This window comes from Gekko japonicus, unplaced genomic scaffold (assembly GCF_001447785.1).
Source record: "Gekko japonicus isolate JY-2015 unplaced genomic scaffold, Gekko_japonicus_V1.1 scaffold812, whole genome shotgun sequence".
NCBI classification, from domain to species: domain Eukaryota; kingdom Metazoa; phylum Chordata; class Lepidosauria; order Squamata; family Gekkonidae; genus Gekko; species Gekko japonicus.
The window spans coordinates 345,838-357,465 of NW_015176474.1; the positions used below are offsets into that span (position 1 = coordinate 345,838).

At 43.8% G+C, this 11,628-nt stretch overlaps 1 protein-coding gene across 1 annotated transcript in view; it reads left to right on the forward strand.

Moving 5' to 3' along the window:
• Positions 1 to 11,628, forward strand: part of PXDC1 (PX domain containing 1) — a 45,041-nt gene that overhangs the window by 17,926 nt on the left and 15,487 nt on the right. Inside the window, exon 2 of the mRNA XM_015427173.1 lies at positions 7,015 to 7,106. Coding sequence (XP_015282659.1) covers positions 7,015 to 7,106 — 92 coding nt within the window. The remainder of the gene's footprint in view (positions 1 to 7,014; positions 7,107 to 11,628) is intronic.

Genomic DNA, 11,628 nt, shown 5'->3' on the forward strand with positions numbered 1-11,628 from the left:
CCATTTATTGCTGTATTTCATGATATAATTGGTTTAATTCTGCTGCCTATTCCCCCCCCCCCTTTTAGTTACAAACTTCCTAAGCGGAAGGCGTTGACGTGGCAGTGATGTAGTAACAGCTGAAGTGGCCCTAAGGTCTTCTGGCTCAAATACTGTCCTGTTTGCTACTTGTATGACTTCAGGACTGAGATCTGTCATGGATTATGATCTGAATCCATGTCACCTGAAAATGAAATGAAACCGGTAAAATCAAGTTTTGTCTGATCCGTTCTTATGTGACTTTTTCAAAGCACAGAAGTATTTGATGCTGGAAGGGGGCAGCTGGTGAATGATTCTTTCTTGCCTGATGCCAAATAGCAGTAACTATGGTTCATTTCTGTGCTGATTGTACCACTACTTTGATGAGGAATAAACAGAGTTCACAGTGCATATTTGAAGTATTTTAGTATTGAAGCTACTGTGGGAGTGAACTGCAGCTGTTTTGGGATTTTGGGTACAAATGCACCCCTAAAATTCTGAAGAGCACGAAATACCAGATATTGCAGTAATATCATCCCTTACCTCTTTGTGGATCCAAATTTGGAGAGGAAACAAATATTCAAATATTGATCAAATGCTACACATTTTCACTGAGGTGAATCCACTGTAGAATGTCTTTATTCTAGATACATTTCCTTGATATTTAATAACTCAGTGTTAATTCCTGAAGTTGACATTGTAAATGTATCTAAATTCCTTTATGCCAATGAGTGTTCCAGTTAGATCCCCAGATCAGAAAAGTTTGGGCACTGACAAGAGTTGGAATGAATGAAAATTTGGAGTTACAAATGTTCATGGTAAGCTAGCACGTGACCATAACCTTTACTGGATTGGATGGTTTCCCTCGGTGCCATATCTGCTCTTTGATACTGGTGAGAATGGATGCTACCAAAGAAGTATTTTGATGTGGATTTGCATTTGCATCTGTGCATGGGAAATTGATTTGTAGAAGGCCCTCTTCCAGTCTCTGCGAGGGGTTCCTGTTAGGTGTGCACAGCAGGTTCCATGTGGGTTTCTGTGCATAGAGTACACAGCAGTAATTCTGCTAGTTTTCCCGTGCATGCTGTGTTTATGGAGGGTACTGTCCACATGGAGCAGCTGTTCCATGCATGCAGTTTCTCTAATGTATGCAAGACAATTTGTTAGGTCAGTTTTTTTTTTGGGGGGGGGAACATACGACAATTCAAAACTTGCTTGAATTTCAGTGTGGCAAAGATGAGTGCATATTTCTTACGGCTGCATGGTTTTATTCCTAAATGAGAAGAGCCAGTGTAGTTAAAATGCTTGATAACAGCTAGGGAAGTAAAGGTGTCCCTTGCTCAAAGGCCAGTCAAATCCGGCTCTAGGGGGTGGTGCTCATTTCCATTTCCAGGCCAAAGAGCCAGCATTGTCCGAAGATGTTTCCGTGGTCATGTGGCCGTCATGACTAAAAGCCAAAGTGCACAGAACGGTCTTACCTTCCCACCAAAGTGTTACCTATTTATCTACTTGCAATTTCTTGCTTTTGAACTGCTAGGTTGGCAGGAGCTGGGGCCAGAGACGGGAGTTCACTCCGTCACACAGCACTGAGGTCTCGAACTGCCATCTTAACCTCTGAGCCAGGTTCAAATCGCCACTTGCTATGAAATTTACTCAGGCCTGTTGCCTGTCGCAGTCTTTCAGCCTAGCCTATATCACAGGGTTGCTGTGAGGATAAAACAGAAGATAAGCAAGAACCGTGTATCCTGCCTCCAGCTCCTTGGACGAAGGGCAGGATAAAACTGTTATTAAAGATAAACTCACTCTGGTAGCAAGGCTGCTGCACAAGCATGCTTGACTGCAGGTCTCAAGAATGAATACGACATAGTTCTGTATTGTTTCCACTCTCTGTATTGCAGGATGACTGGCATAATTTCATTTTACATTCCCTGACATTCTTGCTGTGTTTTGCATATGTACATTTTGCGTGTGTGTGTGTGTGTGTATATTTATAATCACATTGTATCAACTGTAGACACTATCGGTATAATGTGGTTCTGTGCAAACATGACTGTACAAAAATGGAATTAAGCATTCTGAGAAACATTGCTTTAACCAAGTAATACTGTAATCCTAAACACAGTCATTCCCTTCTAAGTCCATTGAAGTCAATGGGCTTGGAGGGGTTGAACTATCCTTAGGATGGTGCTGTAAGTTTCTAGCCCTTATGCCTATGAAGCTCTTATGGTCCCACAGTATGATCTGAGGTTCCATGGTATAGGAGTCTTGCTGGTGTGGGTCTGGTTAGTATCTGATGGACGACCTGCAGTTTCCTGTGTGCTGCCTTGAGTCCTATGGTGAGAAAAAGAGGGGAGGGCGGGTTATAAATTTAAATAAAATAAATAAATAAATAAGAATAAGATCAGCTTAAAAGCAGGGGTAATTTCCTGCAGGAGCGCACAGGAGCAGAGCTCCAGCAGTAAAGAGCCCACGGGGAGGGCACATGCAACAAGCCCCGCCCCCTGCTCCCAGCAGCCCTCAGTCAGAGCAAGAAGCAGCCAGGTAAGTCGCAGAGCCCCCCCGATCCAAAACAGTCCAGTGGCACCTTTAAGACCAAGTTTTATTCAGGTACAAGCTCTCCCTCCTCTGCCAGGACAGATCTGCACGTTCCCCCCCCCCCAATAGCTAGCAATCCAAAACAGTCCAGTGGAGCCTGAGCGGTGGGTGTTCCCTTCTGACACACTTCCGGTGATGTCAGGGGGTGTGGCATATGCAAATAAGTTATGCTAATGCGCTCTTGCACCTCTTTCTCTACAAAATGTGGGCGGTACCTGGGGAGAGCTTGGGAAAGGTTTGTGGTGCGAACTAGTATTTCTTGTAATCAAAGAATAATGAGGGGACATGGTAAACTTCAGTTAAGCCTGCTGTATTACAACATGGTTTTTACACTTCTGCAATGATATATTCATAAGACTTAGAAGACATGGGATAGGAAGATGTATCCAGTGTAAAACAAACAACCAAAGCTGTTAACTCTCCTTTCAGATGCCAGCTGTAATAGCTCTAATCTTAGTTCAGTGCCCACAGAAGACAGCATAGCAAGGTTTTCCAGAAATGTCTTTCATGTAAGAAGGATGCATGGAAGAAGAGAACCCCACCCTTCACTACCCAAAGGAGTCTCAGAGTGGCTTACAAACTCCTTTCCCTCCCCCTCCCCACAACAGATACCCTAAAAGGTAGGTGGGGCTGAGAGAGCTCTGGCAGAAACTGCTCTTTTTCAAGAACAGCTGTGCCAGAACTATGGCTTGCCCAAGGTCATCCAGCAGGTGCAAGTGGAAGTGTGGGGAATCAAACCCGGTTCTCCCAGATTAGAGTTCGTGCACTTAACCACTACACCAAACTGACTTTCAAGGTAAGGTGTTAGTCTCTAGAGCAGTGTTCCCTCTAAGCTGAGTTAGTGTGAGCTAGCTCACAGTTTTTTAGCCTCCGGCTCACACATTTTTGTCCTCGCTCAGGAAGGAGGGCTCCAGAGCAGACTAATGTATGCAGTAGGCAAACTGCACGCTCACAACTTTAATGCCAGTAGCTCACAAAGTAGAATTTTTGCTCACAAGACTCCAGAGCTTAGAGGGAACATTGCTCTAGAGCGTATATGTTTGCCAGCTTGCAGCTGAGCACCTGTACATATCAAACCAGTATTACTCCTTCCAAGCTCTCACTTCCAAATGAATTGTATTTAACTGATCCTTGGCTGTCTTGATATTCCGTGCTTCCTAGATCATGCTCAGTCAGTCCGATTCAGACTGTTTGGCATTTTGGTTTGTTTTTTTTTAAAATTGATTTCATTACTTTGCAATGTCACCATTTTCTTTCATGTAAGAAATTATATCCCCCCCCCAATATATGTAGAAGCCTGGTTTTGTTGTATTGATGATTTGCCACTTTACTGGTGGCTATAATATAATAGTGACAATGATGAATATTTAAATAGCTTTTGGTAACATTGGCCAGATGTTTTGCATACCCGTTGTTCATTTCTTCTTGAAACATATTTGTTCTCTTCTTGTATACTTTTCAGGCAAGGAGCTCTAATGGTGTAGTTATACAACAAGCTTAAACTGAGTGTTATTCATTCTTCCCAAAGAGCTTGTAATTCTGGGAACACAAGGAGAGCTTGCTATGCGGAGTATATGGTCCTATGGGGGGGGGGGGGGTGCTTACACATGAGATGTAAGACTTCTTCTACCAGGTTTTTTACTTCCATTTGATAGGCTTGCTTCTTATCCATGCAGTAAAGAAATACTCCATTGTGGGAAACAATGAGCCATATAATGTACAAGAAACCAGGCGGAAAAAACCTTTGGCAGAATGGGTAATATTTTCATCATGCACGTCTTTGAGAGAGCCTGGTGCTTATGTTTTGCTGGGAGATTCTTGGGGGATGCATGGAGCTCTGGCACCCTCTACTGGATAACTTGTAGGATGACCCTGGAGTGGAAATTTTTATCTGCATTTCCACCTGGGAGGCTTTGCGTGTGATTTTCTATAAACTTCCTTTTTGATTCTACGGAATAAATTCCTAGCTTGCTTTAAAGTTTAAGAGCAATTGTCATGTATTAAGTCATGATAAAAAAGAAGTACCAGAAACATTGTGGCGCAAATGAGAGTAGTCTTGTGACACCTTGAAGATGTAATCTATTTATTCTGTTTATTTAAACCCCACCTTTCCCCCTCCCAGTGGGGAGCCAGTGTGGTTTACATTGTTCTCCTCTCTGTCTTTTTATCCTCACAACAATCCGGTGAGGCAGGTTAGGTTGAGTGTGTAGGAGCGGCAGTTCAAGCCTTCATGATAGAGTGGGGATTTAAGCTGGGTTCCTAGCCACAGGGGCCATGGTGGCTCAGAGGTTAAGACACTGAACCGCAGACTGGAAGGTCTGTACTTTGGTAGTTCGAGATCCAAGTGCCGCGTGATGGAGTGAGCTCCCGTCTCTGGCCCCAGTTCCTGCCAACCTAGCAGTTCGAAAGCAAGAAGATAAATAGGTACCGCTTCGGTGGGAAGGTAACAGTATTCCATGCGCCTTGGTGTTTAGTCATGCCAACCACATGACCACGGAAACGTCTTTGGACAGTGCTGGCTCTTTGGCTTGGAAACAGAGATGAGCACTGCCCCCTAGAGTCAGATTCGACTGGCCTTCAAGCAAGGGAAACCTTTACCTTCCTAGTCTGACCCTCTGACCACTCTGCCACACTAACAAATGCCTTGTGTCATAAATTTCCCTGGACTCAAGGAAGAGTGAGACCAGCAGAGCGGGGCACAGAGAGAGGAGGAACCAGGGGAAGAGAAGGAGCAGGGACTTGGCCGGGGGAGGAAAAGTGGCAAATGGGGTGGGAGGAGAGAGCAGGAGGGGAGGTCAGGGGCCAGGGGGTGGGATGTCCCCTGCCCCATAAATTCTCTGGATCCCCATTTATAAATGACTAGTTACCATTTGAAATTGTAATTTAAAAATTTAGAAGGCGCAATTGATGAAAGTGTTGCAGCAAAGGTATCTGGGTAATATGGTTGTTTTTTCCCTTGGAAAAACAGGTGCTGGAACTCTCAAGAGGGAAATGAAGTTTTCAGTCTGAACACTGAAAACTCATGAACATTTTTAAAAAGAATTATGTTGAAGATGTTCTGGAACTCTGTTCTGGCACATTCCCCCAGAAAAAAAGCACTCCTGGTGATAGACTTGGTGGCTTGGCCACCAAATCTCGCAACAGGCGACAGGCATAAGAGGCATTTTTCCATAATGGTAATAAGGCCAACCAATCATTGCTCTTAACCCCTGAGGTGGGGGAGCAGTACTGTAAAATAAATCATATATCAGAACTTAAAGTCAGTCCAATATATGTCTTTCAGTATTGTTTAAAAGCATCTCTTTGCCCTGTAGAAGGCCAGAAGTAGTTGACCCCGATCACTCAGCATCATGGCCTGAGAGACATGCGCCCCCCCCCCCCTGCATTTTGTTTTAACATCCAGTCTGACTGATGAAGAGTTCTGGAGAGCTGGAAAGGTAGCATAACGTGTTATTTTAGATGGTCCTGATAGGAGGTATTAAGTAGGATTGCCCCTAGTTAGTATTTGGAGGGGAGACCACCAAGGAAATCTGGGGTCGTGATGCAGAGGCAGGCAATGGCAAACCACCTCTGAATGTCTCTTGCCCCCGTGGGGTTGCCACATGTTGTCTGCAATTTGATGGCACTTTTCACCACAAGTGCGGGACTTTCATTCCCTTGGAGATCCCTGAAGCTTCATAGGTCTATCAGGGAAGTCCATGACAGGCATCTTCATATATATATGCAATCTGTGGTCCTCTCTGGTCCTTTGTGTGAAGAAGGAGGATTTGTAATGCCAATGAACACTCTGGCTAATGTTAGTTTTTCTTTATTTATGGCTTCTGGAAAGGAAATTTGCTTTACAAGCCCAGTTGAAACACAAGCTTGTCAAAGTCTCCATGTAGGAAACATCCTAATGTCTTTCTTGCAAAGCAAGTGGCGATGGGCTAGTAAGAGGCTGGAAACTTAAAACATCCAAGGGCTTTTTGGGATCGAGACCATTTCCAGATCTGCACTGTTGCTTCTGGTTCACTTTCTTGGTCTCTTGTCACTTTTATTGGCTGGCTTTATCTGAAATTGTTTATGTGCTTGACATGGTTTCCTGTATTGACATTTTTATGTTTGTGGGTCTGTAGCATGGAAAGACAGGATAGAAGCATTGTAAAGAGTAAACATTCCTATTTGTTGATTGAACTGTTAATACATGCTGGATTGTCCTTCACATGCTACTGTCCATGATCTATAATTTAATTAATTTAAAATGGTAATCTAAAATTATTCAAAATATTTATATACTGGCTTCTCTCCCAGGTATCTAGGATGCAGTGTAAATGAAATACTAATACATAATGTTGACAGCTATGTAAACTGTAAATTTTTGGAAGCCGAACGTTCTCACAGGCTTTTCTGCTTTATTTCTAGGACTGATTACAATTAAAGAGTCTCAAGACATAGAAGCCAGGCTTAATGAAGTCGAGAAGCTTCTCAAGAACATCATAAATATGCCTTGGAAGGTAAGAAGAAGGCTGGTAGGGCTGAGCCATGAGGGTTGCGCAGTCAAGTGTCCCTTTCTTTACTCCTAGGATTTCCCTAAAAAGCTGGGTGACACCTACACACACACACACACACTCACACTCACACGCCAGGTTTGTAGAAATGTGTGTTTTGTGTATCCGTAGCCTGGATGCATTGGATTTCAGTATCCTCAGATAGAGTTTATTGAATGGTGTCGCTGTCCCTATTTCTGACTGAGTGACTGAGGGCTTTGCTGCATGCTGGGCTTGTTCCCAGTTGTAGTCGATCCAAAAGCATTGGAATAGGTTAATAGCTAGTTTGGTGTAGTGGTTAAGTGCGCGGACTCTAATCTGGGGGAGCCGGGTTTGATTCCCACACTCCTCCACTTGCAGCTGCTGGATGACCTTGGGCCAGCCGTAGTTCTGGCACAGCTGTTCTTGAAAAAGAGCAGTTTCTGTCAGAGCTCTCTCAGCCCCACCTACCTCACAGGGTGTCTGTTGTGGGGAGGGGAAGGGAAAGGAGTTTGTAAGCTGCTCTGAGACTCCTTTGGGTAGTGAAGGGCAGGGTATAAAGCCAATCTCCTCCTCCTCCTCCTCTTCTTCTTCTTAAGCAGGGGCGTCAAACATACAGAACCAGCCCATCCAGGGCTCTTATCCGGCCCACAAGCAACTGGTCATTACCTGTATTGCCAGATGACAGAGGCTGTTCATTATGTCCCTGGATACTGTCCCAGGACTAATGATTGATGGGTGGTGAAAGTGGGAGGCCGGGCATCAGGGAGAGAAATACTGTAAGAGTGTTAATGTTTTAAGCATATTTGCACTTTAACTAAAAGATAATATTGTTCATTGTGTTTGCCTGTGTCCTTCATAAAGTTTATATATCTCATACCTGGTATTGTTGGGCCCAGTCCGTCAAAGTGACATTTATGTCAGATCCAGCCCTCATAACAAATGAGTTTGACACCTCTGGGTTAGGGCATGTTTCTTCCTCACATCTGCCCTCCTTCTGCATTTTCACAGTTGTGCAGGGCGGGGTATAAATCAAATAAATAAATTTATTTTCTTCTGCGTGCGCCTTAAATAATGAAGATTTTCAAAGGAGTCGTCACTGATGGCTTCAAAGCCCCGTCTTTTTTTGTGTGCATGCTTATATTTTTTTGTGTGCATGCTTATATTGGTATCATGGCTGCATTTTTTAAAAGATCAAAATGAGCACATGCTTAGGGATTAAGAGAAAGGACCACGGGGCTGCTGGGGGGGGCGAGGGTAGCATTTCTGGCAAGGGGGGCTGCAGCTGGTATTGAGTAGGGTCAATGCACGTACCCCATACCTCTCTGCAGTTCCACCATCCATGTGTTTATGAACCTATGTGAAGTGTTACGTCTCTTTCAAGCTGCGTCACTTTTTTCTGGCACTGGAAGTGCCTCCCCTCATGCACACCAGGGCTTTTGCAATATTTTTTTTAATGTAGTACTAAAATATCAATATATGGTTGTACTGGAGGTTCTCTGAATTCCCGGCTTTCGTGTTTTTTTTTTAAGTAAGTCTCTATCCTCCTCCCCATGGAGCTATAAGAGAAAAGGCATATCTCTGCGAGAGAAGTGGTTGGAGACCTTTTTTTTTTTGAAAAAAAATGAAACTGGAGTTTATGGAACCTTCTAAATCTAACATTTTTGTGTGTGCATGCTTATATTGATATAAGGGTCACATTATTATTTTTTAAATGGAAAACAAAACCACTCATTTTCAGGGAAAGTTCTGCTAAGCAAAATAAAATAGTTCCAGTGGCACTTAACAGGTTAATGGTTTTTTCCAGCACATGTTTTCATGAGGGAATTCTCATTTCCTCATAAAATTTTATCCAGGAACAAATTTTGTTCGTCTCCAAAGTGCCATGGGACCTGCAACAGACCTAACATGGTTACCCTTCTGGAGTAATTTGCAGTTCAGTAAGACTAGGACACTTTGGATGTGGTCCACGGCTAAAACAGCCAGTTTGTGGTAGGAATGAGGGTTTAGCCAGTCAGGTTGATCAACTACAAGGAACAGTTCCATAAGTCATGTGTTCTGTCTCCAGAATAACCATCTGTATGTTGTAATTCATGTGTGATTTTCAAAACATTTGGGGCTAATTATAGAAATATTGCCTGTGGTGTTCAGAGCATTTACTTCTAAGTTTATTTTCAGCAGATGAGGCTGAAGCAAATGACAGGGTGTAACCAAGTACAAACTGCAACCCGTTCTCTCGGTCAGTTGCTTGATGATGTTGTACTCTTCACCAAAAAAAAGTGTTACAAAACTGCTGTAGCTGTTTCTACCGCAGTGTTAAACTTTTAGTGGGAAAGCCAATTTCACAAGGGAAGGATCCAGTTAGTAGAAAAGGTGACCATTCCACAAGCTGTTGGTCCATTTTGGTATTCAGTATTATCTCTGTGGAGGTTTGAAAGCTTGAGACAATTTCTCATATTCATCAGTTGCTAATGAGCTATAGAGGTCTCCTGCCCACACGTTTCTCCATTTATTTCAATGTATTGAACAGATCAGCATGTGCATTTCTCAAGGAGGTATAATAAGTTCATTGGGAATTGGGTGGATGTTTCCCCCATATTGTCAGCTATGCTGCCATGGGGGTGGGGAGGTTCGTTCTCTTCTAATTCCTTATGCCTTTGCATTCCTTATGTGCTTCTTTGCTGCTACGACGCTTATCTCTAAGTATTGCAGGTGGTGATGTTGACGTCTGGTTTTCTTGGGAACCATTTCGTTCCCAGCTTCAGCGCTAAACAGCCAAAGCTGTGGGGGGGTGTGTGTGCATACAAATTCCCTTTATCCTATTGTGCCCCATGGGCAGCCGTCATTCTTAACAGTGCCTATGTTAATGCATCTATAGCTCTTCGATAAAGTATTACCTTTCATGAAAGCATGTACTACGTTGTTGGCTGTGGATTCTGACACATATCTGTAAGGTTCAGCCCACTAAATGGCCGAGAAGAGTGATATTATAAGTGCAGTGTGACTTGCAGCTCATGCAGGATCAGGGTCAGCAGCCAAGTGCTGATAACTACTGGGACTTGGGGAGTGACAATGCAATGTCATTTCCATTTGAGTACCTGGAAGTGACATCATGGCACTCTAGGAATTCCCTAGATCTCTATGGAATTCCTAGGGTGCCGTGACATCACTTCCGGGTACTCAGTCAGAAGTGACATCGCACAACACTGCTTCCTGTATTGGAGTTAGCCAGTGTGGTTAGTCCAGTTACCACTAGTTAGCAGAGTGCTTAAATAACACAACAAACGCAACAGCGTTACTTTACCAGGTCACCCAGCTTTTAGAGCTACACAGAGCCACGTTGCAAGTTTAGAAGAGAAATACCTCTCTCTTTATTTGAGAAGTACACTTTTGAATAGGAAAGAGTAGTAACAGGATAGGGTACTAACTTACTAGCCAAAGGATGGAAGCAGATGGCGAGAGGGCAATCTGCCTCATGGTTCCAAGAGAGCACAGCATGCCGCCCCTCTTGTTGTGTGCAGGGAGAGAGTTTGTCTTCATCTGAGAAAGTAAATGGAAGGAAGGAAATTGTCCCTGAGAACACAGTCTACGTTTCAAAGGCGACAGTAGCAGAAGAGTAAACACAGGAAGAAAGGTCAGTGTGCCTGTCTAGCTATCTAGTCTCTCTTGCCACAATGTCTGGAGGCTGAGGCGGGGACATCACACCTGGAACATCCAGCACCCTGCATCCCATTTTTCTCCCATTGGAGCAAAGAGCCCCAGCAGTGCTTGGATCTGGGCATGGGAGATTGTCTGCCGCCCTATTAGCATCTGCCTAAAGCAGCAGAATAACACACCTGCAATGTAAACATAATGCCACAGTGTGCGATGATGTACAGTCTTCCCACCTCATCCAAAGTGTTATTTCGTGGAGCAGAATGTCTTATAATGCGGCTTGTGTGTGGAGGGCCAGACTAGACAAAATGGCAGCCTGTTTAAACACAGAACTGGCTTGTGGTGCCCTCTTAAGCAGAGTGACACCCTTCCGGGTTCATTGAGGTTGATGGGTTTAGAAGGGTGTAACCTTTCTTAGGTCTGCACTGTTGAATCATGTAGAAGAAGCCTGGAGGGAAGTGTGTAATTTTAAAAATGACAAAGGGGTACATGAATCAGAGCTGTGGAATCCTTTTAACACCCAAGTGCTTTCCACCCAACTCGACATATTACATATCAAAGCTCTTATAGAGGGGAAAATGTCCTCACGGAGATAAGCTGCAAGCCAAGCAGAGAGCATTTTCTGCATTCCTTCCCAACATCACCTTTGCTTTTCCTACTGTCCCACCCTGCCTTTATTTAGCACTGTTCTATAAATCGTAAAGAGTTACACCTTTTTAAGTACACCGAAAAGCAGTGAGCTTGGAAGGGTACAGCTGTGTTTAGGAGGGCACTGCAAGGCAGTTCCAGTTTCATCATGTAGGGCTGCTACTATTGTGCCTAGTCCGATCCCAAAAATAAATCTCGGGGAGGCTTT